The 27,166-nt window shown below is 45.8% G+C and overlaps 1 protein-coding gene across 1 annotated transcript in view; it reads right to left on the reverse strand.

Annotated features, from left to right (window-relative positions):
- LOC129709842 (exostosin-1-like) overlaps positions 1-26,051 on the reverse strand; it is a 205,173-nt gene extending 179,122 nt beyond the window's left edge. Inside the window, exon 1 of the mRNA XM_055656455.1 lies at positions 24,532-26,051. Within this exon, the coding sequence (XP_055512430.1) occupies positions 24,532-25,475 (944 nt within the window). The 5' untranslated portion in view covers positions 25,476-26,051. The remainder of the gene's footprint in view (positions 1-24,531) is intronic.
- Between the last annotated feature and the right edge of the window lie 1,115 nt (positions 26,052-27,166).

The following is a 27,166-nucleotide window of genomic DNA, read 5'->3' on the forward strand; positions in this document are numbered from 1 at the left end:
ACGCAGCACGACAACAAGGCCCGGGATGTGGTGGCAGCCAGCAGCAGAGATCTACCCTGAGGCTCATAGTGGCCATGACTCTGTCCATCAAGGGCACAGCAGTCGAGACACACGCCAGTCTGTATTTAAGGTGTCAGAAGGTCACAGATCTCAGCCAGAACATAAAATGCCGTGTAAGTGTCGGCTCTTGAAATAACAGCTTCTGGGATAATCTGGTTGCTTGAGAAGACATGTTGTTTTTCACATTAGAGAGGTCACATTTTTTTTCGTGTCGATCATTTAGGGCAGGTTCATGCTGAGTATAAAAACAATAAGTTCAAATGAAAACCCAGCTAGATGTCAAGGGACAAAATTCACGAAGGGAAGCTCAAACAGACATCCGCTAGCACAATACTACGGTTAAACTAATATTCAATTGTGTGACACCAAGTGTAGAAACAAAGACTTGCAGGGGCTGGTTTACAAAAAAGGACACAAAGTGCTGGAGTAACTCTGCAGGTCAGGCAGTATCCCTGGAGAACATGGATAGGTGGCGTTTCAGATCGGAACCCTTCTTCAGACTTCCTTTCGCCTGAAATGTCCATTTCAGTCGACCAGTATGCTGAGCCAAGACATTTTCAAAAGTTCCTACTGAAATATCCTAAATAATCTACAGCCCACTTAATAGCTTCGAGATACAGAACTGTTTGTTACTTCATTGTAAAACCTATTTGGACTTGATGGATCTTTCCCAGAACAAAGCATGCAAGTAAACAAGGTTGTAATTAATATATTAGCATGTTAATGCCTTCCTGGCTCACAACCAACAGTTCATCATTGCTTGTCTCCCAAAGCTGTGGAGGATACAGAGAGACATTATGAAAACTGGCAAGTTCACTCTAAAGATATTAAAATATACAGACATTCTAGCGATCTGAATGGCAACCAGAACTCCCTCAGTATTAGCAGTCATTTTATTGGAGAGAAATGAAACTTGCCTTTCTTAGACACAAAATGCTGGAGTAACTCAGCGGGACAGGCAACATCTCTGGAGAGAAGGAACGGGTGACGTTTCGGGTCAAGACCCTGAAGATGGATCTCCACCCAAAATGTCACATTCCTTCTCTCCAGAGATTCTGCCTGTCCCGCTGAATTACCCCAGCATTGTGTCTATCTTCAGTTTAAGGCAGCATCTGCAGTTCCCTCCTAAACTTGCCTTTCTTAGATGGCTGCAGTTCCTCCAAATAAAATGCCATAAATCACTGGCCACTACAAATTCCAATTTATACAGCACCTTGTACAAAAGGAGCTTCAATAACAGTCAGGGATGGTTTATGCCTGTAAATGTTTGCGTCTCCAGGGCTCAAAGTAAAATGGATGCTCACTTTCACCACCATTGCAAAGATTTATGCTGCTCTCCTTGCACTGTCGGCCATTGCTTAGGTTTTCAACATTCATGAATATTTTCACAATGGCAAGTTCCCCACTGACGCCAGGATAAGGGAAGTAATTTTACTGGAGTGGCCACGATTCAGAAATAAGGAATGGGCTATGGACGAGGGTCAATGTTGGCGAGACACGTTTGAATTCACTGCTCCCCAAAGTGCCTGCTGAAAGGTTTGATTTTAGATACGTTTCCAGTTAATTTCGCAATCAGCCAGGAACTAACAGTGTGATCGAGTCATGAAGCATGGCAACAGGTGCTTCGGCCCAACTTGGCCATGCTATCTATGCTGAACTATTAAGCTAGTCCAATTTCCCAATGTTTGGTTCATATCCCTCTAAACTATTCCTATCCATATATCTGTCATCGTCATGATAGTACCTGCCTCAATTACTTCCTCTGGGAACTTGTCCCATACACCCACGACCATCCGAGTTAAAAAAGCTGCCCCTTGTGTTTCTATTCAGTCTTTCCCCTCTCACCTTAAACCTTTGTCCTCTGGTTGATTCATCACCTCTGGGTATAAAAGACTCTGTGCATTCATTCTATCATGATTTTATACACAGTCTCCTGCACTCAAAGGAATAAAGTTCTAACCTGCCCGACCATTCCCTATAGCTCAGGGGCTCAAGTCCTGGCAACATCCTCATAAATCTTCTTGCATTCTTTCCAGCTCAACGACATCCCCCCTGTAGCAACATGACCAAAAGTTAACACAATACTCCAATTGCAGCCTCACCAATACCTTGGATAACTATAACATAAGTACAACTGCTCATCACTCACTGCTAAATCCTGGCTATTGAACCGAGTACAAAACAAACTGCAGGAGGTTCTCAAAGGGTCAGGCAACATCTGGGAAGGGAAAAGGTCAGGCAACATTTTAAATCTGGATCTTCATCCCGATGGAGGGGATATAGTTGATGGAGAGAGGATCCTGGTGAGGAAGATTGTTTGGCAGATGAGCCCGGTGGTAGATAGGAGGATGGAGGTAGTAACTAAAGATGGAGGTGATGGGTGGAGAAGTCAAAAGGGTGCAAATGGTGGAATCTGTTAAGGAAGGTGTGGAATGAAATGTAGAACAAAAAAGATGGTGGGTGAAAGGGAATGGGGGTAGTGAAGAAAACCGTGAGAGGGTAGAGATAGGTGGGAGATTAGTGGGTGAAACCTTTTCCTGATTCTTGTTCTTCAATTCAACCTCTGTACTCCAGGTGTCTCAATTGAAAAAAAAAATCAGGGTGTCCACATTTTTCTCACTTCCCTTTGATGCAAGGACTGTCCCGTTTAAATGCAGAATTGATGGCAACCCCGATTATTTCACCTCCTCTTCATCTGTACTTTTCTTTTCTTTTAATGGTTTATCTGAGCAACATTGTGTGCTCAGCTGTTTCCCCACCATTAGGGGATAGTCAAATCTTCCGAGCCAATACTTATCTCTTAACCAATGTCACAAATAATAAATTACCTGGCCATTATCACAACACCGTTAATGAGAACTTGCTGTGCACACATTGGCCAGTGTTTCTAACAGTCATTATACTTCAGTACATAGTGCGATAGCTGAGACGGGTCGCAAGACATTCCTAGGTTTTTACCCACCCTGCCAGTCCTGAGACTGGCTCGTTAGCACTTTCTCATGCACTTTTTTCTCATTTCCCACTTTGGGGAAAAAAAATAATAATCTGGTATTAGCCTAGTTTAGACATATAGCATGGAATCTGGTCCTTTGGCCCACCTAGTCACTGCCAACCAGTGACCATCCACACTTTGGATCACACCTTCCATGCAAAGAATTCAAAATATTCTGAAGTTAACGCAGTTTTTCTTTGTGGGAAACTAAACGGTTCATTATTCCCAGAGGAAGCGCAGCCTTTCACACACGACTAACTTGGTGAACAGATGCTTTTATCAGTGGGCAGTTAACCTAGATCGGAGCAAAAAAAAGACACAAAGTGCTGGAGTAATTCAGCGGGTCGGGCAACATCGCTGGAGAACATTTTTCAGGAAGAAAGGTCCCGGCCCGAGATATCAACTTCCCCATGTTCTCCAGAGATACTGCCTGACCCGCTGAGTTACTCCAGCACTTTATCTCTTTTTTTTTGTTGTAAACCAGCATCTGCAGTTCCTTGTATCTCCATGCATCAGGGTATCCCGTTTCATCTGATTCATCTGGATCTTGGTGTGGGCAGGGAGGCAATCTTACCCTGTTTCAGTGAATGGTTGATGAGATTTTTCTTTTAACAACTCCCTTAGTAGGGAGTTCAGGTTAGATACCTCCAGATTAGATAGTTGGATGTTAAGAATAGAGCCTATTCTTAGAGTTGGCAGTGTCACCAGATCAATTGCGATGGGTAAATCAGCTAATCGGTTCTTGGACGAGAAAACAATGGCTCCGGGATCGAAAAAGAAAGAGAAAAAACAATTAAATTATGTACAAGAACATAACTACAAAGACAATTTTCCAGTCGAAAGGAAATCAGGCAGAATTTCTTCTCCCAGAAGGATAATGCAGTGAAGGACTAAATTTGGCACAATTAGAGGTACCATCAACAAACATCTTGGTGCATTTCTGAGGAAGCGGGAATCGTGGGAAATGCTTGAATAATTGAGACAGGGCAAACTAATCATGAAGAGACAAGTCAGCAATGCAAAATGTCGGCTGGAAAGTGAAAGGACAGAATTACTTAAATTACTTGCGTGAGAACAGGTATTTTTCAATCATTTATTTGAAACACTATACTGATCCTTTATGGTTGCATTTTCAATGGAATATCACCTGCTGTTTTTAAGCTATATTTAATCCCCTCGCAAGGATTAGGCGAGAATGTAAACGGATGTTGCTCCTTTAGGGTTCTCAACACCCAAACTACCAATTTGGCACGGCTTTTATTTTGTGCATCGTCTCCAAGAATGTACATACCCCCCCACCCCACTGCAATGTGTGGGTTGCAATCATTTTTCACCTTGCACTGTTTGAGAAGGTGGGTCAGACATTCAATGTGATATCTCTCTTAATTGTTTTGAACGTTAGCTTGAAGCTTCCAGGCTGCAGCGAATCGTCCGATCAGCTGAGAAGGTTATTGGCTGCAACCTTCCCTCCATTGATGAACTGTACACTGCAAGGGCCAGGAAGCGAGCGGGCAAGATCATCTCTGACCCATCTCACCCTGGCCAAAAACTCTTTGAATCACTTCCCTCTGGAAGGCAACTCTGGACAGTCAAAGCTGCCACAGGCAGACATAAAAACAATTTTTATCCACGAGTAGTTTCTCTACTCAACAGCCAAAAATCTGTAGCCTCCATTTTATCTGGTATTTTGTTGGTTCACATGCTTGATCAATGGTGTTTTATCATTAATGTTTTATTATTATTAATGTTTAGTGTTTTCCGAGTCATTCTGTCAATGTATGTCATGTCGTTACTTGTGGGCGGAGCACCAAGGCAAATTCCTTGTATGTGAATACTTGGCCAATAAACTTACTTACTTACTCAACCTCCGGCTCATAACTTGCATCAGTCCCAACTTCAGGAGAACTCCCGCGATTGCAGCAGAATGGTGAATTTTCTCATTTCACCTAGTCTCATTATTTGGATGTCCCATCTTTTAATTTTAGTTTAGAGATACAGCTTAAAAACAGACCCTTTGGCTCACCGAGTCCACGCTGAGCAGCAATCCCCGTACACTAGTTATATCCTACACGCCAGGGGCCATTTTACAGAAGCCACATAACCTACAAACCTGCACATTTTTTGGAATGTGGGAGGAAACAGGAGCAGCCAAATAAAACCCACATGGTCACTGGGAGAACATATAAACTCCGTACAGACAGCACCCATGTCAGGTTCAAACCAGGATCCCTGACACTGTAAGGTAGCAACTCTACTGCTGCAACATGTCAATTCAACTGAAGTTCTTTTCCTCTCTCCATCTGTTCTGCGAGACCCTCTGCGATTCCTATAGATCTTTTGTTTAAGAAGGAACTGCAGATGCTGGAAAAATCAAAGGTAGATAAAAATGCTGGAGAAACACAGCAGGTGAGGCAGCATCTATGAAACAAAGATAGTCTGAAGAAGGGTCTTGACCCGAAACGTCACCTATTCCAGTTCCTATTCCAGTTCCCAGTCTCAGCTCCTGTACAGGGGGGTGGCCGGAGACGTCAGGACCACCAGAAGCCGATCCCCGATGGGCCGCTACGGCGACAAGTGGCAGCTCGCCCACAGCCCGAGCTGCGCCCCCTCATCGGGACACCGACCCCCAAGCCCACAGCAAGCACGGAGATCCCAGATCAGCAACTCCAGCCCAGCCCCAACTCCAGAGGAACACACTCCCCGTAGGGGCAGAAGCTGATGGTGTGCAAGGTACGTCTTGTTCTTGGGGTGGCGGATGAGGGGGTGCAGCTCGGGCTGTGGGCGAACTGCCACTTGTCGCCATAGCGGCCCATCGGGGAGCGGGTTCCTCTGGAGTTGGAAGGGGAGGGGGTTATCCTCTCCTACACTTGTCTCCCGCACTAAGATCATCTCGCAGAGAATGATCCCAGCTTAACCCTCCCTATTCTCTCCTATTCTGCAAGAAAAAACTACATTGAAGACTCAAACTCATGATCGAGTAACTGCCGGGATCGAGGCGCAAACTCGCGACCTTGCGGATACGAGCCGAGCACTCTACCACTGAGCCAGCCGTTAAAATCTACGTTAAAAATCTTCCATTCCGAAAGCTGAAAAATTCCGAATTACGAAAAGTGTCTGGTCCCAAGGCTTTCGGATAAAAGGTTGTGCACCTGGAGTAGGAAATCAATTCCCATTGAACAGACAAAGTACATGCAAATCACTGCAACCCGTAAGGCGCAACATCACAAGGAAATGGTGAGATATTCCCACTGGCTGACATACCCTGCTGTTAACTTTTCCATAAATATTCCCGATTTGCCACATATGGTCACAGAGATATTTGCCCCACATTATGATTCTTCATATATTCAGACATTAAATGTTCGTATTATTCATGAAGTTCAGAAGTCATAGAAGAATTAAGCCATTCGGCCCATCAAGCCTACCCTACCATTCAATCCTAGCTGATCTGTCTCTCCCTCTCAACCCCATTCTCCTGCCATCTCCCCACCACCCTTGACAGCCATACGTATCAAGAATTTATCAATCTCTGCTTTTTAAAATGCCCATTAACTTGGCCTCCACAGCTGTTTGTGTCAATGAATTCCACAGATTCATCACCCTCTGACTAAAGAAATTGCTCCTTATCACCTTTCTAAAGATACGTAATTTTATTCCACGGCTATGCCCTCTGGTCCCATACTCCCCCACTGGTGGAAACATCTTCTCCACATCCACGTGTTTAAGAAGGAACTGCAGATGCGGGAAAATCGAACGTAGACAAAAGTGCTGGAGAAACTCAGCGGATGCGGCAGCATCTATGGAGCAAAGGAAATAGGCAACGCTCCATAGATGCTGCCGCACTCGCTGAATTTCTCCAGCACTTTTCTCCACATCCGCGTCTTTCACTATTCGACACGTCACTATCCAAGCCACACACTATTTCACTAGTCGGCCAGTGGGCCACATGAGTGGCAAGGGTGGAGGGGGGGGGTGGGGATAAATTTGTGATTTGGGGAAACTATATTGTAGGTATGTATAGCCTCAGAGAATGCCGATGGAGTTTTGTACGGGTCATGTATTGTGTATATTTATTTCTTGAATAAAATCTATTTTGATACTTAAAAAAAAAAAAATATTCTCACTAGGGACTCAGTCATGAAACTTTCTGCCTGCCAGTTTTAATAAAGACCAGGAAGCAAATGATACGATAAGGTTTGAGGGAGAGATGGGCAGTCAGATACAGGCTAAACTGCAGGAATCTGGTGCACCTCGGCCAACGCTGATCATTTTCGCGCAAGGAAGAAATAGAGATGTGGAAATTCTACATTTTCCTTGATTTTCTGTAAAAGGCTCGACCCAAAACGCCACAGAAGGGACTCGACCCAAAACTTCACCCATTCCTTCCTTCCAGAGATGCTGCCTGTCCCGCTGAGTTACTCTAGCTTTTTGTGTCTATCTTCAGTTTAAACCAGCATCTGCTGTTCCTTCTTGCCCATTCCTTCTATGCAGAGATGCTGCCTGCCCCACTGAGTTACTCCAGCATGTTGTGTCGATCTATAAAATACATGGCACAGATTGTGCGGGAATGGCAATGTTCTATGGACCCTTCTGCAGAATAGAAAAAAAAACATAGAAAATAGGTGTTGGAGTAGGCCATGCAGCCCTTCGAGCCAGCACCGCCATTCAATTGGACATGGCCGATCATCCAAAATCAGTACCCCAATCTGATTTCTCCCCATATCCATTGATTCCATTAGACCTATGAGCTATATCTAACTCATTCTTGAAAACATCCAGTGAATTGGCCTCCACTGCTTCCTGTGGCAGAGAATTCCACAGATTCACAACTCTCTGGGTGAAAAGACTTTTCCTCATCTCAGTCCTAAATGGCCTACCCTTTATTCTTAAACTGTGACCCCTGGTTCTGGGCTCCCCCAACATCGGCAACATTTTGCCTGCATCTAGCCTGTCCAATTCTGTATGAATTTTTTATGTTGCTATAAGATCCCCTCTCATCTTTCTAAATTCCAGTGAATACAAGCCCAGTCGACCCATTCTTTCATCACATGTCAGTCCTCCTGCCAACCCGGGAATCAACCTGGTGAACCTACGCTGCACTCCCTCAATAGCAAGAATGTCCCTCAAATTAGGAGACCAGAAATGCACACAATACTGCAGGTGTGGTCCCACAACTGCAGTAGGAACTCCTTACTCCTATACTCAAAGTAAGCATTGCATAACATACCGTACCCAGCCAGAATTCAGACCCATGCAGTAATACAGAAACAAACTGGAAAAACATTAAACATTTGATTTTTCTCTTGGTCCTGGCATTTCTACCTTGTTGTATTCACTGCTGTAAATAATTCAATCCTAGTTTCAGTTTAGTTTAGTCAATCCTGATTATATTTCAACTCACGTTCCCCGACGAGCAACAGCTTCGTGTGATTTATTATTTCACTGCAATTAAGACCGAGAGGAAACAGAAATTGAAATCCGCTGTCTGTATTTTTGTTGCTGCCACCTCAGAATCTGTCACTTCCCTCAAAATGTACATGGCAAAAACGTGGAGAATTAGAGGCACATGATTCTGGAATTTTGAAGATTAATATACACATACCAAAAATAAACACAAACAGAGACTATGTCGCCTATTTTCAACATTACAAATTTTCTGAATTTTGGTGGCCTTTTTAGAGAGACAGAGAGACAGAGAGGCAGAGAGGCAGAGAGGCAGAGAGGCAGAGAGGCAGAGAGGCAGAGAGACAGAGAGGCAGAGAGAGACAGAGAGGCAGAGAGGCAGAGAGGCAGAGAGGCAGAGAGAGAGAGAGAGGCAGAGAGACAGAGAGGCAGAGAGACAGAGAGACAGAGAGACAGAGAGACAGCAATTGCATTTGTTGTTAAATGTGGTGGATGTGTTAAATATTCCTCAAATGCCTTCCTTCCTTCCTTGCGTTGAGTTGCAGGTAGGAACACTCACCATATTACTCCCAATTGTGGCAGAGCTAACTTCCGCCACACTCTCAGGTGTGCAGTTGCCTGGCAACCAACGGCAACCAGAGAATGATGGCTGACCAGGGTAATGGAATCCGACTTTAAAGTTTCCCTAGGGGTGGCCTTTGGAGATTGCATTTTAAAGGAACTTCCATTTGCTGCTTATTCCACCTACTAGCGCGCTCTAGTAAATAAAACAACTCAATGATCGGAGCAAAATCAAAATGGCCGACTGGAGACAGCAGTGTGTCCGTCCATCAGCATCTAGAGAAGGACAGATTCTAGCTGGTGTTCCTGCTTCTGCTTCCATAGAGGGAGTGCAGAGACGGTTCGCCAGACTGATTCCTGGGATGTCAGGACTGTCTTACGAAGAAAGACTGGATAGACTTGGTTTATACTCTCTAGAATTTAGGAGATTGAGAGGGGATCTTATAGAAACTTACAAAATTCTTAAGGGGTTGTACAGGCTAGATGCACGAAGATTGTTCCCGATGTTAGGGAAGTCCAGGACAAGGGGTTACAGCTTAAGGATAAGGGGGAAATCCTTTAAAACCGAGATGAGAAGAACTTTTTTCACACAGAGAGTGGTGAATCTCTGGAACTCTCTGCCACAGAGGGTAGTTGAGGCCAGTTCATTGGCTATATTTAAGAGGGAGTTAGATGTGGCCCTTGTGGTTAAGGGGATCAGGGGTATGGAGAGAAGGCAGGTACGGGATACTGAGTTGGATGATCAGCCATGATCATATTGAATGGCGGTGCAGGCTCGAAGGGCCGAATGGCCTACTCCTGCACCTATTGTCTATGTTTCTATGTTTCCTTCCTGGTGAAAAAAAACTTTAAGGACCAACCTCATTTTTTTTTTTTTTTTTTTTTTTTTTTTTTTAAGTGGGTAGTTCACAACTACCTGTAGAAAATTAAGTAATACATCTTCTTAAAAGTATGGCTCTCTTTGAGGGATTTTGTTCATTTTAGTATCTTGGAAATGTATCTTTAATTCCTGAAGATTCCAGGAGATACCCAAAGGTTGACAACTTCGGCACTTTGGCAGGGGAGTCTGTCTTCGATGTCCCTTCCAGTGTGTTAATAGATCAAGGCAGCAATGTACAGCACGAGGGCCTGCATGGATCAGATGGGCCAAATGGTCAATTTCCAACTGCAGCCAAGGAGGAGAAAAGGAGTTTGAGGAGGTGAAAGTGGGAGGAAGGAGGCTAGGTAAGAGGGTAAAGGAGTAAGAGATGGGGTGAGATCCCCTCTCCTTTCCTGACTCGTAAAGGAGGCCCAAGTTCAATTCCGACTACGGGTGCTGTCTGTATGGAGTTTGTACTTTCTCCCCGTGACTGCGCGAGTTTTCTCCGAGATCTTCGGTTTCCTCCCGCACTCCAAATACATACAGGTATGTAGGTTAATTGGCTTGGCATATGTGTAAATTGTCCCTTGTGTGTGTGTGTAGGATAGTATCTCTAAAGTAAACCAAACCAGTGACTTGGTGCGAAATTCATAAATATCAAAATATCTCTGAGTCCACAATTCAGCGCAAACTCCATTTTACTTTTATTTTCTACATCATTTGATAGACAGTACCACCCATAAAGTAGTGGTTCCCCAATGCGTTACCATGGTTTCCATCCACACTATGGTCGTTATATAGCCGACAGTACGTGCAACCTTTGGCATGCTGACACAGATGAATATCTGATCTTCATTTCCAGGAGTGAGAGGGGACATACATTTATTCATCGGGAAGATTGTTCCCCGATGTTGGGGAAGTCCAGAACAAGGGGTCACAGTTTAAGGATAAAGCGGAAATCTTTTAGGACTGAGATGAGAAAAACATTTTTTACACAGAGAGTGGTGAATCTCTGGAATTCTCTGCCACAGAATGCAGTTGAGGCCAGTTCATTGGCTATATTTAAGAGGGAGTTAGATGTGGCCCTTGTGGCTAAAGGGATCAGGGGGTATGGAGAGAAAAGCAGGTACAGGATACTGAGTTGGATGATCAACCATGATCATATTGAATGGCGGTGCAGGCTCAAAGGGCCGAATGGCCTACTCCTGCACCTATTTTCTATGTTTCTATGTTTACAGGAAGAGGCATTACGGATAGAGGAAGACAGTGTTATTGTGGAGACAACGTTGACATCATGCGATGAGTTCCCTCAGACTCAACGTGAAGAAAATCCACTACGTCAGTTGAATGGCTGAGTGGCCTGGGATTTGGAATCTATTTCTCCTCCCACCACAAATCAACGGTACATTTCTCTGCGTTGCTGTAATAAGTAGACGGTACAGGTCAATACAGAGGAAGGACATCAATCCTCGATAAGAATTTCTTCACTTCTACAATGAATCCATAACTTGTTCCCTTAAAGAGCACACAGTGAAGATTATATCAATGGAAATTAATTCATGCTGCAACTAAATCCGAGACAAAAATAATAAAAGCCTAGCACCAGAAATAAACAAGGGAAAAACTAATGGGCCAATGTTGTTATTAAGCAGTGATGAATGTTAGCAGATCTGATCCATCATTTGCAAAGAATCATTAACTGGATCAGAGCAAGGCAACGATTTTCTCCCGTCCCCACATCTAAATATTTCCCTTGGGTGACATTTCCTGAGAAATTGAGAATGTTTAAGACATTAATAAACAACAGGCAGCGAAAATATTTCCACAATTTTTCAAAGATTCGCCGCATATAAACACTTGGAAATTCGACCCTCGTGACTGTTCATATATTCGGACGTTTAATCTCAATGGGGGCTCACGTACTAAACTTTTCAATGACTTGGGCAGCGCGATGGTGCAGCGGTAGAGTTGCTGCCTTGCGGTGCCGGACACGTGGACTACAGGTCCTGTCTGTACAGAGTTTGTACCTTCTCCCCGTGACCTGCGTAGGTTTTCTCCAGGATCTCCGATTTTCTCCCACCCATGCCACAGATGCATAGGTTTATAGGGCAATTGGCTTGGTAAATTATAAATTGTCACTCGTGTATGTCGGACAGTGTTAGATTGCTGGTTGGTGAGGACTCGTTGGGCCGAAGGTCCTGTTTCTGCGCCATATCTAAACTAAAATTACGATGGACCCTAATCTTGATAAGAGGCATGTTATACTGCTGGTTTGGAAGGAGAGAGGGACTGCCAGATGGATACATGCTGACCTGTAGGATTCTGTTACTCCGCAAAGCTGCTGATTTTAACATCAGAATGAAATGAATCGCAAGAAATTTAAAATCTTGAAGCAGAGCATGCAGGTGACTAGCCAGTGCTAATGCTAACAAAAATGAACACTCTTAATGCAAAGAGAAGGCCTTGGGCCCGAACTGCTACTCAATAGGATCAGTAAACTTCAACATCGCCTCTGCTATCAGTATCAATCCATCAACTACCCGAGTACCCATTGAAATCTATTGATTTCAGTCTTCAATGCATTAATTGACTGAGTATCCAAAGCCATTTAGAATGGAGGATGCTAATGATTCTCAGCGCTCTGAATGATGACAATTTCTAATCAATCTTAGTTCTCAATAGCCAACTCTGAAATTATGATCCCAGGAATTCACATTAGACGACACTTGACCCCCTTTGACCAAAGGGTTATCTTCTCACTGAACATGTTCTTCACAAGACGAGGCACAATTTGAAATACTGCATGCATTTCTCATGGGAATCCAAAAATCAAGCATAATCAAGGATGAGTCGCACCGTGGCCACTCCCTCTTCTCCCCTCAGGCAATAGATATAGAAGTGTGAAAATGGACACCACCAGATTCAGGGACAGTTTCCTCCCAGCTGTTGGTACACAAAAATGCTGGAGAAACTCAGCGGGCGCAGCAGCATCTATGGAGCGAAGGAAATAGGCAACGTTTCGGGCCGAAACGTTGCCTATTTCCTTCGCTCCATAGATGCTGCTGCACCCAGATTCAGATTCAATTTCAATTTTAATTGTCATTGTCAGTGTACAGTACAGAGACAACGAAATGCATTTAACAACGAAATGCATTTACAACGAACCCGCTGAGTTTCTCCAGCATTTTTGTGTACCTTCGATTTTCCAGCATCTGCAGTTCCTTCTTAAACTCCTTCCAGCTGTTATCAGGCATCTGAACCACCTTACCACAACTAGAGAGCAGACCCAAACTACTATCTACCTCTTTGGTGACCTCTGACTATTCTTGATCGGACTTTGCTGGCTTTACCTTGCACCAAACGTTGTTCCCTTATCATGTACCTATACACTGTAAATGGCTCGATTGTAATCGTGGATTGTCTTTCCGCTGACTGGTTAGCACGCAACAAAAGCTTTTCACTGTACCTCGGTACACGCGACAATAAACTAAACAGAACAAATATGCTCACCGTCAAAATGACGACTAAAGTAAATTAGGCAACACACACCACAGTTCATGGATTCATATTCATCTGTACAACGTATAGGTGGCACCTAGCCTCTGCAAGCTTGTTACTAAAATAATAAGATACCCTTTCAACAGGGATCGCAAGAGTCAGTTGATCTTTGCAATTGGTTTACTTCATTATTTATTTTCTTGAATAAAATGTATAGTAATACAGCATGCAAACAGGCCCTTTGACCCAACTGGCCCACACCAACCAACATGCCCTCTCTACGCTAGTCCCACCCACCTGCGTATGGCCCATTTAAACCTCCTCTATCCGTGTACCTGCCTAAATGTTCTTAAATGTTGCGATAGTCCCTGCCTCAGCTACCTCCTCCGGCAGCTCGGTCCATACACCCACCACCCTTTGCGTAAAAACTGTTGCCGCCGAGATTCTTATTACATCTTTCCCCTCCCACCTTGAACCTATGTCCCCTGGTTCTTGATTTTCCTACTCTGGGTAAAAGACTGCGCCTCTACCCTTCCTATTCTCCTCATGATTTTGAACATCTATTTATAAAACTATTTACCCATTTTGTCTGCGGTTTATCTGCTAGAATGAATTTGCATGAATGAATTAATATCCGTTCTCACTGTTTGCCAACAACATTCAATGCGAATGAGTACCAACCTCAATTCTTAATTTGACCTCTGATAAGCTATCTTCATCCTAACTTTCCTTCAAATAGTGCACATAATCACACCACGTCCCCTGAAATTCGTCACCATCGAGTGAGATGGCCGAGGTGCTGAAAGGGTCCTCAGTTTCAATACCCACTTGTGGCAAAGTAGCCAGATCTTTAAGGCAGCTATTGGCAACCCGTACGAGGGACCAATAAGCTTCTTTGTGCCGAGAGTGCTCAGAACAAGAAAATGGAAACCACAGGGAGTCATAGTAGTCCATAGCAGAGATTATTTTTGACGAGAGGACAGGGAATCCGAAGACATGGACACACTGGTGGAGTTGAATGGGTGGCTTCAACACTGCACATTCCATGTACATCTTTGCATGAGACCAAGAGATCCTTTTCATCCACCTGAATTGTCAGAAGACGGCCAATAATCGCTACAATAGTGCAGTAATCCCTCCCCGCCCCGGCACAATGTCACTACACATTATATGCTCAGATCCTGGAGCGGGGCTTGAACCCGTGACCTTCTGACCAAGAATCAAAATCTCAACCCCTCAGTCTCGCTGAGAATAAAACATTTGACATTTCAATGGACCTTTGATCACTTTGAGGGGCTGCTAAAAGGGTTCAATGACAAGATTAACCAATTCTCCTCTTCAAGGCTGAATATGAAGAGGAGTGGGGGGGGTTAATCTCATTGATTAACACGAGAGAAAATCTCATTGGCTACAATTTGCAGTAAAACAGTGTCTATTTTGAGGCATGTCACAAAAAAAATGTTGATGTTACATCATTCAGTGTTGTTTCTTGTTTCAATGATACTGCATTGAAAAAATACTTCGGATATGTATGGGAGTGAAATGGGAGCTTTATTTAACATCACTCCAGGAAGTGACTACAGTGTATCTGGCATCAACTACACATAGACACCTCACAAGATTTCAAAACGCTGGAGTAACTCAGCAGAATAGGCAGAATCTCTGGAGAGAAGGAATGACGTTTCGGGCAAAGACCCTTCTGTCTTTACCTGAAACATCACCCATTCCTTCTCTCCAGAGAAGCTGCCTGGCCCGCTGGGTTACTCCAGCATTTTGTGTCTATCTTCGGTGTAAACCAGCAATCTGCGGTGCCTTCCTACACCTCACTACATTCCGTTGCCTTCTTGCAACCTCAAATTCACCCCTGGTGTGCATCGTGGCAGCTTTTGCTGAGGAGGAACACTGACTTATGGGCCTGTCCCACTTGGGCTAGTTTTAGGTGACTGCCGGCGACTGTCATAGTCGTAGCAGGTCGCTGAAAAACTGGCGACTGGACCCCCACTCCACATAAAATTTGAAATAGAATCATTACTTTAACAAAAATAAAAAATAAAGTCAGCACTGGCGACAACCTACGTTAACCTGGCAACAACTACGACAGCACCTACATCAGAAGTCAAGCTGCGCTCATTGGCGTCAAACCCACTGTCACCGACTGTCTCTGAAAAATTTTCAACACGTTAAAAATCCAGCGGCAACCAGAAAGATGCTACGACTCTTTGGGCAACTGAGGAGACTACTCACGACCATACAGGCGACACCCTGGCGACCATGTGTAGGCGACTGCCTAGTCAGTCGCCTCCAAAAAAAAAAAACAACAAAAAAAAAAAAAAAAAAAAAAAAATCACCTTAGTGGGACAGGCCCATTAATTTGTTAGTTTGCAGCCTCCCCTTGCTTCAATACAAACTGCAAAATTGCCATTGAAATTGCTGGCACTCTGTTAGCTAAAGTCACATTGTTTGTGTAGCCCGCGGCCTGAGCTGCCAGCAAGATACATTAAATTAAATGGTGCATCCCGTACTGGGCATCGCTTCACATTTGACGATAAGTCAGAATTTCCTACCAATGCATAACTTGCAGCAAAAAATAACTGTCTGGAGGCATGCCCTTTTACAAGTCATTGCATTTCTTAGCTTTAATGGCCATTTCAGGTTTAGTTTAGAGAAACAGTGTGGAAACAGGCCCTTCGGCCCACCGAGTCCCCATCGACCAACAGTTCACTAGGTCTAGCCTATACTTTAGGGACAATTTACAGAAGCTGATTAATCTACAAACCCGCACTCCTTGGGAAATTGGGAGGAAACCAGAGCAGCTGGAGAGAGCCCACGCCACAGAGAGGACATGCAAACTCCATAAACACAGCACCCGTAGTCAGGATCGAACCCAGGTCTCTGGGCGCTGTGAGGCAGCAACTCTACCACTGTGCTGTGCAGCCCAAAAATAAATTGGAGGTAACCTCACGTCATGCGTCAGGGCCACAAGCAATGACATAACCCCCTATCCAGTGCTTCTTGTTATCCTGGGGTGTCCTTCAGTAGATTATCCCAACACTATGAGGCCCTACCTCTGCAGACGCTGACTGGGTGATAATAAAATACTTACCTATTCCGTTCCTTCCCTGCACCCCTTAGCTGAACCTAGCCAGACCCAAAATGTACATCCTCTCCAATATATCATCAGTACCAAATCAAACCCTCACAACCTACTCTCCTCTCCTCTCCTCTCCACCCGCCCCCCCCCCCCCCCCCTCTCTCCTCTCCTCTCCACCCTCCCCCCCCCCTTCCAGCCCCAATTCTGTTTCAAGCATCAGGTGAGAAAATTATTTCTGTCATAAATTAGATTAGATTATATAAATTAAATAGGAATGCAGAATTTAAAAAAGGACTGCAGATGCTTATTAATACACAAAAGGACACAAAGTGCTGGAGTAACCCAGCAGGTCAGGCAGCATCCCTTGAGAACATGAATATGCAACGTTTCGGATTGAGACTCTTCAGAGTGTTTGTAAAGGGTTCTTTTCCAGCTTTCTTCTCCCTCCCCCTTACAATCAGTCTGAAGAAGGGTCTCAACCCAAAACGTCACCTATCCATATTCTCCAAGGATGCTGCCTGACTCACTGTGTTATTTCAACACCTTGAATCCTTTTGAGCAAGCTGGAACAAGTTCATTACAACCTGCATCTTTTGTGTTCTACATCACCAGAGGGAAAGCATCCTATTGATCATGTTATAATCTTATCTCATTGTCTTACCACTTTTACTAACACATAGCTGCAGATAAATTTCACTTACAACCACATTTTGACAGGATAAAGCTGGAGTGGAAACTTCAGAGGAACAACATGAGGGATGTGCGGAGCGGGATGAACAGCATCACAGGCTACAAGAAGACCAGTGGCCAGAAGAGGGAAAGCAATCGGGACTGGGCCAATGAGCTAAACCTGTTTTTCTTAAATGGATTTGATGGTGGGGCCTCTGCCCACCCTCCTTCCTGCTCCCCGACAGTCTCTCTCCCTCAATCCCGCTAGTCCACTTCCTCAGCCCTTGTTTTGCCGCACCTGACCATCAAGGCTGAGCAGGTGAGGAAGGAACAATCTACCTGACTGGACAACCACAATGTGTCAGACTAAAGAACCGTCTCAGACTTGGTGGTGAGCAACACAGGGGCCCCAAAGGGGACGGTCCTCTCTCCTTCCGTGTTCACCATCTACACCTCAGATATAACTCCGCCTCCAGTCACCTGCTGAAGTTGTCAGATGACTCTGCACTTGTGGGCTGCATCAGTTAGGGGAGGGAAGCTGAATACAGAGGTGCAGTCAACTACTTTGTGGAGTGGTGTGGGCTGAATCACCTGCAGCTCAACACAACAAGACTAAGTTGTTGGTGGTGGGCTTTAGGAGGAGAAGAACATCCCTGTCCTCTGTCTCCATCAATGGCGTGGATGGTGTGGATGTGCAGTTTACCACGGAGTACAAATACCTGGGAGTGTACCTGGACAATAAACCTCTCATGATTTTCTACACCTCCGTAAGATCTCCCCTCATCCACCTGCACTCCATTGAATAGAGACCCAGCCTACTCAACCTCTCCCTATAGCTCCCATCCTCTAGTCTTGGGAACATCCTCGTAAATCTTTTCTGAACCCTTTCAATCTTGACAATATCTTTCCTATAACATGGTGCCCAGAACTGAACACAATATTCTAAATGCGGTCTCACCAACGTCTTATACAACTGCAACATGACCTCCCAACCTCTATATTAAATACTCTGACTGATGAAGACCAAAATGCCAAAAGCTTTTTTGACCACCTTATGTATCTGCGACTCGACCTTCAAGGAACCATGCACTTGTACTGCTAGATCGCTAGATCCCTCTGCTCTACAACATTACCCAGAGGCCTACAATTTTCTATGTAAGTCCTGCCCTTGTTCTACATCCAAAAATGCAACACCTCACACTTCTCTGTATTAACTACCATCGACCATTCCTCTGCCCACCTGGCCAATCGATCCAGATCCTGCTGTAATCTTTCACAACCATCTTCACTATCTGCAAAACCACTAAATTTTGTATCATCAGCAAACTTGCCCTGTATGTTCTCATCCAAATCATTGATGTAGATGACAAACAGTAACTCAACAGTACCTTCAGTACTTCTTCGACAGTAACCCTGACTGCTCTCAAGACACTTCCAGTGACTACTCCAATTTCCTCCATCCTACTGTCTTTCTCCTCGGTAAATAAAGAGGAGAAATACTCATTTAGGACCTTACCCATCTCCTGTGGTTCCACACAGAAGTGACCACTTTGATTCCGGAGAGATCCCACACTTTCTCTAGTAGCCCTTTTCCCCCCATATGTATTGAACATTGTAGTTCTATCGTGTCGTATTGATACACACTTTACCAATACAAACTACATGCATAAAATAGGAATTAAAACTATAATAGCAAAAGTCAACAGTGGTTTATTGTCATATGTTCCAGATAGAACAATGGAATTCTTACTTGCAGTAGCACAGAATATGTAAACATGGTACACTGTAAACAATATGATAAATGAGAAAAAAATGTCAGTGTGCACGCACACACACACACACACACACACACAAAAAAAAAACAATAGTAGACGGCTATTGTTATTATTGCACTAGTTATTGGAAGGAACTGCAGATGCTGGTTTAAACCAAAGATAGACACAAAATGCTGGATTAACTCAGCGGGACAGGCATCATCTCTGGAGAGAAGGAATAGGTGAAGAAGGGTCTCGACCCGAAACATCATCCATTCCTTCTCCCCAGAGATGCTGCCTGTCCCGCTTACTTACTCCAGCAATTTGCATCTATAATAGTCTTTGTAGTTCAGAGCATACAAACAAATAAAACATGATTGGGTAATGACACACAAATGTCTCAGTAATTAACTAATGATGGATAATTATGGTTGCCATGCAAACCGTGGGCCAACTGATTTGGTTCTGAAACTCGTTAAAATAGCGGGAGAAAGTTAGAGGTGTGTTTGCAGTATCACAGAACAAAGACAGTTGTGTAATTGTTTAACCAGCTGTCTCGTACTGCAACATTACATGCCACTGTCTCAATGGGAACTCAGTAGTGCCTGACTAGTGACATCACATGAGCCTTTGGAAGATTTATATTAACATGCCATGAAGGACAATTATGCTCAATTATGCCTACTTTCAGCACTGGACTTTAAAGGGTAAAATATGCCACCCACTGTAGAACTAATGCATATACAAATGCCTTATAAAACCTCTTGAAGCCATTCCACCAGTCAGCTAGATCATCGCTGATTTATACCTCTCACTACACTTGATCATTATTGTAGCAAATCTATTTAATGCAAATCTATCAACTTTAACTTTTTAAAATTTAATGCACTCTCAAATTCCATAGCATTTAAAAGGGTTTAGTTTCGAGTTTAGTTTCGAGAGACAGCTGGCCCTTCGGCCCACTGAGTCCATGCTGACCATCGATCACCCTTTCACACTTACTTGTTCTACATTATCCCACTTTCTCATCCACTCCCCACACACCAGGGATAATTTCATCCGGGACAATGAACCCATAAACCCACACATCCTTGGGATATGGCAGGAGACCAAATCCACGCAGTCACAGGGAGAACGTACAAACTCCACGCAGACAGCACCCCAGGTGTTGGGATTGAACCTGGCGTCGTGAGGCAGCAGTCTTGCCAGCATGGTCCCCAGGGGTGTTGAAGACTTTGATTACTCTTGGTATTGAGAAGTACTTCATGACAACTACTTAGTTCTACTTTAAGGGTTTGTTCCCATCAGAGGCGAGACAGCGATTCGATCCTGACCTGTCTGTAGGGATATTTGTACATTCTCCCAGTGATCTGTATAGGTTTTCTCCGGGTGCTCCGGTTTCCTCTCTCGCTCCAAAGACGACAAGTTTATAGGTTAATTGGCTTCGGTAAATTATAAATTGTCCCTACTGTGTGTAGGATAGTGTTAGTGTACGGGGATTGCTGGGCATCGTGAACTCCCTGGGCCAAAGCGCCTGCTTCCACGCTGTATCTCTAAACCAAACTGACAAAATACTTGCTGTTTAATCTATGAAATCTTTCAACCATTGTTAGACACCACAATGAATCATCCCTTACTCGGGCATATTCAAGAGCGTTAAATTTTAGTTTGTCCAAACAGACTTAACAATTTAATTTCTTTAGCCCCAGTGTCAATCTGGTGCATCATTTGGATGGAGTGTGTGATTCATTCCAGAATGAGTCGTGAAGAATTGGCTAAATCCAGCCTCAGTGCTGGTAAATACTCTGAAGTTTTTCCATGTGTTCAGACAAGGATTTAGATTCTGGAGAAGGGAATCAAGTCGGCCGAGGGCACTCATTTAGATTTTAAGCTGATTTGTAGTGTCGGACATTAAACAATCACTCACCACCTGTACTTGTGCTCACAACATAACCCCTCTGGTTAGATACCAGATGGCTGAGAACCACCTCCAACCAAAACTCATCCTGAGCTACCACAGGAGGGGAGAGGAAAGCAAATTGGATAGAGATGAAAGGTAAGAGTTACACGATTAGAGGACCTCATGCTACGAACAATCACCAGTGAGTTAGCTCAGTTATACCCAAGGCCAATTAACAGCTGCTGCATTTTGATTTCAGTTATTTTCTTGAAGATACAATGGATACGCTCAACACCTCCAAGCTGATCAAAAAGGCACAGCAGCGCCTTTACTTCCTGAGGAGGCTCAAGAAAGCCCACCTGTCCCCCCAGATCCTGACCAACTTTTACCGCTGTACCATAGAGAGTATCCTGACCACCTGCTTCACGGTATGGTACAGCAGCTGCACTGCTGCGGACAAGAAGGCACTACAACGGGTGGTGAAAACCGCGCAGCACATCATCGGTGCCCCACTCCCTGCCATGGATGCCCTCCACCGAAAACGGTGTCTGAGACGGGCTGGGAAGATCATCAAAGACCCCTCACACCCCAACCATGGACTGTTTGCCCTCCTCCCATCAGGGAGGCGGTACAGGAGCCTCAGGTCACGTACTAGTAGGATGAGGAAAAGTTTCTACAACAACACAATCACACTGCTGAACTCGGAGTCCCGCCGATAGATTTCTCTGGTCCCTCCGTCCCCTTTCTTTAATCATTCTGTATTTCCTGATCATTCTGTATCTTCCCTCTTTCTATTTTTTTTGTTTTTCTTTATGCACAACTACTACGGACTGACGCAAAACTGCATTTCATTGTACTGATACTTGTATTTGTGCGATGACATTAAAGTTGAATTGAATTGAATTGAATTGACAATGTAAATTGTACGCAGGTCAAATATATGCGACTAATAATTGCTTTACAGTGAGCCTATTTAGATGGAGTAGATCACGTCCACTACATAACAATCAATCTTAAGGGGTTGGACAGGCTAGATGCAGGAAGATTGTTCCCGATGTTGGGGAAGTCCAGAACAAGGGGTCACAGTTTAAGGATAAGGGGGAAATCTTTTAGGACCGAGATGAGAAAAACATTTTTCACACAGAGAGTGGCAAATCTCTGGAATTCTCTGCCACAGAAGGTAGTTGAGGCCAGTTTATTGGCTATATTTAAGAGGGAGTTAGATGTGGCCCTTGTGGCTAAAGGGATCAGGAGGTATGGAGAGAAGGCAGGTACAGGATACAGAGTTGGATGATCAGCCATGATCATATTGAATGGCAGTGCAGGCTCGAAGGGCCGAGTGGCCTAATCGTGCACCTATTTTCTATGTTTCTATTCCAGATACCTGTAATATAATTTCAATGCCATGCAGCATGGAGTGCCCATAGGAATGGGTGATGCTCCTTAATCATCGATATAATGCATGTGGTGTCAGAGTCATACAGCGTGGATACAGGCCCTTCGGCCCAACTTGCCCACACCAGCCAACATGTCCCATCTACACTAGTCCCACCTACCTGCGTTTGCCCCATATCCATCCAAAACTCTCTTATCCACGTACCCAGTCTGTTTCTTAAACATTGGGATAGTCCCTGCCTCGACTACCTCCTCTGGCAGCATGTTCGATACACCCGCCCATAAAATCTCGGATTCCCATTAAATCTTTGCCCCTTCATCTTCAACTTATGTCCTCTGGTCCTCGATTCATCCACTCTGGGCAAGAGACTCTGCGCGTCTACCCCACCTATTCCTCTTATTATTTTATAATCACGGGCACAAATACGTCCTTAATACGTAGCATTAACCTAAACAGCAAGTTCATGTATTAAATGTTAATATTGCTTGGCCTTTTGAGAGAAAATATCAATAAACCAATTGAAATAAATACAAGTCCATGACTCCAAACAATTTATTAACATCAGAACCTTACTAAACAAAACAGTCCATTAACTCCGCACCGGACCATGAAATAGCACGTGAACTAACAGTAGCATGAAATGCAAGGTTCAAAAATACGGCCATTTTGATAAGTAAAATCCATTCCTTTCTGTAGGAACAGATCATAATTAAAAGGGTTCTGACATCTTCCAAGGCCAACTCTTGCTTTTGACGACAGTGCTGAAGTGAGATTATTCTTCCACAAGACAACACTCTCCCCCATAGTTCTGGCCAATTGCAAACATCATATAAAAAAAGATGAGACTCTTAAAAAAGTCAATGGTTTTTGATTCAATCACACCCACCAAAATTCACCCATTACTATTAATGTCCACAATGTTCTCCCGATTCAAATCCGGCATTCGCAGCAGCCTTCCTCTTCCAAAATGAAACCAAAACGGTACTTTAATGTTCGGTTTCCAATCCTGGTTCTCAGCCCTGCATTTAAAGCTCTCCATAATTACAATTATCCTGCAGCTCTGTCCAAATATTTTAAATACACCACCCTTTTCCCACACAAAGGCCAATGGGAGTATGGAACGAGGTGCCGGAGAAGGTAGTTGAGGCAGGTGCTATCGCAACATTTGAGAAACATTTGGACAGGAACATTGATAGGACAGATTTGTAAGGATGTGGACCAAACGCGGGCAGGTGGGACAAGTGTAGACGGGACATGTTGGTCGGTGTTGGCAAGTTGGGCTGTCGGGCCTGTTTCCACGCTGTATGTCTCTGGCTTCAGGATCAAGTGCCTCGCCATTAATGTGTCAAGAGGGAGAGTTACTTGAGAGTTTCACAGAACTGTATGCAGAGTGGAATAAAGCAGGGGCAACAGCTGTGCACTCCAACTGGCTTCACCATCATTGGAGATTTGCTCGACAAGGTGGGAAATGGGAGGGGGATTTCCAAGAGCCAGAGCGTTATGTATATAAACAGTCCATTGAATCTCGTCCCAAGCTGGGTCATATAACTGCGATCTTATGAATGGTTTACATGTTCTCCCTGTCACCACCTGGTTTCCCCCCAGATGCTCCAGTTTCCTCCCACAAGTTAGGTTTGGTTCATTGGCTATTGTGAAAAGTTGCCCCTAGTACAGGTGACCTGTGGATGAATCAGGCGGTATTAGGGGTATGGAGGAGAATAGTTTATAGGGAAACAAGTAGGTTGATAGGATTATTGTATGTTGTTGTCCCTGTGCATTGTGGACAGCATGATTGTATTCATGTGTAGTCTTTCCCGACTGGATACAATGCAAATGAAAGCTTCTCGCTGTACCTCAGCACAGGTGACAATAACAAACTAACCTACACTACTCCACGCTGCCACAGCCTCTCTGGGCCTAGTGACCTATGTTTTATGGCAAGATGATTTCTTATGTTACAGCTGCATTGTCAAGTCCCAAGATTTGATGGAAACGCCAACTTACTCAAGGCATCGGAAATCAACAACACATTTCTAGTTTAACATGGCTGTTATTGATCTCCATGAGAACAAACAGAACAAGCAAACAGAATGTTGAACTGCAACAAAACCTTGCACTATTTTTCACAAACTTCCAAACCATGGTTACCATTTACACATCTACCCCAATTCTCTATGGGTGTTCAGCAAAATTGATGGCCAACGCACAAAGTATCTCATAACGCACAATGTATATATATTTTTTCCAAAAATGAACAATGAATAAACACTAAAAGTGCATCTGGAAATAATATTTGACGGGCCGGTACCAATGAAATGAGTCAGACAATGTAGTAGTCATCCACTTACTTCTCGTACTCTTGGTTGTCCCGGTCACAACGATCATCTTTGTGCTTCACCCAGTCTTTTCCATGCTTGCAGGTGGTCAGCGAGATAATATCCTTGCCATTGTGGATATGGTGTAAGGCATTTCTGGTATCAGATCCAATTCCAGTCAAGTACCTTTTCCCTTTGAAGACCAACAGGTACTTCCTCCTGGGTGGGACCTTGTTGGAGAGGAGCCAGCCTTTCTCTCCACCCTTCTGAGGATGTTCTCTCGAAAACAAGGGTATGGAGACATCAAAGTGTGGTCTATACCTCTCCATGTAGAAGCTGGCTTTGGCTACCATGGCCTGGCCAATGTCAAAACCCAAATCCTCTGTGTAGTCTGGCCAAGTTCCCGAGTAGAGGTTGAAGATCAGATGGTTCCTACCGTTATTCCACAAAGGGAAACTCTGGATTTTGGCATCGACGTTGTGAATGTATTGCAAGGAAAGCTGATCCCGGTCTAAAGTGTCTATACCCATGATAAATAAGCAGGCTTGGAGCGGGTCCGGGGTATAATACCGGGATCCTTGAATAGAGGAGAGGATTTTTTGGTAACTTTCAGAAACTTTATCCGTTTTGGATAGAGGGTAAATGTAAACCCTGAAGCCTCGCTGCTCGCACAGGGGCAGGTCGAAACAGGTCTCCATTCGGCATCTGCTGTCCTTGTACACATTCGCCCTGTTCTCCCTCTTGATTTTGGGAGACTCCCGCAACTCGACGTCCCCTCCGTCCCCCGCGGACCTCGCCACGAAACTTTTGAGCGTCGCCTCATCGTCCCACGCCGGCCACCGCCTCGCCGCCGCCAGCTCCTCGCTCTGCCTCCGCGACGGGACCTTCAGCTGCCGGATCTGCGCTCCCCCGAAATAAAAAAGCAAGAGCCAGCAGGCGCAGAACGCGGTCAGAATGTATTTCTTCCTGGCCTGCATGTGTCCGCGACCATCCGCTCTCCTCGGGATGCTGAGAAGGTTTTGCAGCCTGAGCCGGCACCACGACCCGGCGGCGGTGGGAGCCCGACAGCCCCGGCGATCTCAAGCGCTTCCACGGCTTCCCGGCGCTGGCACAAGATGCATCCCCGAGCAAGGGCAGAAGCCGTGCGGCAGAGCCAGCCCAGCCTGGCATGGGGCGGCCGGGGACATCTGGTTGCTGCTGGCCGCTGAGGCAGGACCTGTAGGCGGTGGAGGAGAAGATGGGGGAGAAGGTGGTGGTGGGGGAGAGGAGGGGACGGGGGGTGCTTGTTAGGGAAGGAAGAAGTAAATGCTGCCGACGCTAGCTGCTGCTGCTACTGCTGCTGCTGCTGCTGCTGCACACTCCGGCTGGGGCTCGCACAGCGCCGGTGCTCTGTCTCTGTCTCTGCTGCGGGTAGCGGGGTGTCCGTGGAGCGGGGGCCGGAGTAAGGCGGCGTGGGGCCGGCGAGGGGCGCTGGGGGGGACTCGCTAGCGGGACGTGTCCGCGGCGCCGGCACTCAGGTGTAACCGTGTCCAAACATTCCATTTCCGAACCTTGGCTCCACCAACATTCCAACCCGGCCACGCCCCCCTCCCCCCCCCCCCCCCCCCCCGGGCGCCGCGTCCCATTGGCCGGCTGCCCCGTCAGTCAGCGGCTCATGTCCCGCCCTCTGGTGATGGCCATTGGTTGAATGGGCAGGGAAACCCCCCTCCCTCCCCTCCCCCCCCCCCCCCCCCCCCTCCCCTCACCCCCTCCCCTCACCCCCCCCTCACCCCCCTCACTCCCCCCCCCCCCCCCCCCCCCCCCCTCCCCTCACTCCCCTCACCCCCCCCCCCCCCCAACCTCCCCTCCCTCCCCTCACCCCCCCCCCCCCCCCCCTCACTCCCCTCACCCCCCTTCCCCCCTCACTCCCTGCCCCCCCCCCCTCCCCCCCCCCCTCACCACCTCCCCCCCCCCCCCCCCCCCCCCCCCCCCCCCCCCCCCCCCCCCCCTCCCCCCCCCCCCCCCCCCCCCTCCCCCCCCCCCCCCACCCCCCTCACCCCCCTCACTCCCTCCCTCCCCTCCCCCCCCCTCACCCCCCTCACCCCCTCACCCCCTGCTCCCCTTCCCCCCCCTCACCCCCTCACTCCCCCTCACTCCCTCCCTCCCTCACCCCCCCCCCCCTCCCCCCTAACCCCCACCCCCTGCTCCCCTCACCCCCCCCCCTCACTCCTCACTCCTCACCCCCCTCACCTCCAAACGTGTTGAGGTTCCAGGTGGGGAAATTCAATGAGATTTTCACTCAAGGCTCATTCTGGGGGCAGGACAGGGCTTTGTAGCATTGGGAATGTCTGCATTTGTCCAACAGGTTTGAGAGTCAACCGTACTCAGTGTGTATTTATGGGGGAAAATTGCAGTGTTAAAGATGCATGTTTCCATTCTTGTGCATCTGGGGTTAGGAGGGGAGATAGATGAGCCATCATTGAATGGAGGAGTAGACTTGATGGGCCGAACGGCCTAATTCTGCTCCTATTATTTATGACCTTATATCTCAGATTCTAAACCTGTAAGCCTCATATATCTGTGTAAGAAGGAACTTCAGACGCTGGTTTACACCAAGGATAGACACAATATGCCGGAGTAACTCAGCGAGTCAAGCAGCATCTCTGGAGAGAAGGAATAGGTGACACTT

Source organism: Leucoraja erinacea, chromosome 26 (genome assembly GCF_028641065.1).
Source record: "Leucoraja erinacea ecotype New England chromosome 26, Leri_hhj_1, whole genome shotgun sequence".
In the NCBI taxonomy this organism is placed as follows: Eukaryota; Metazoa; Chordata; class Chondrichthyes; order Rajiformes; family Rajidae; genus Leucoraja; species Leucoraja erinaceus.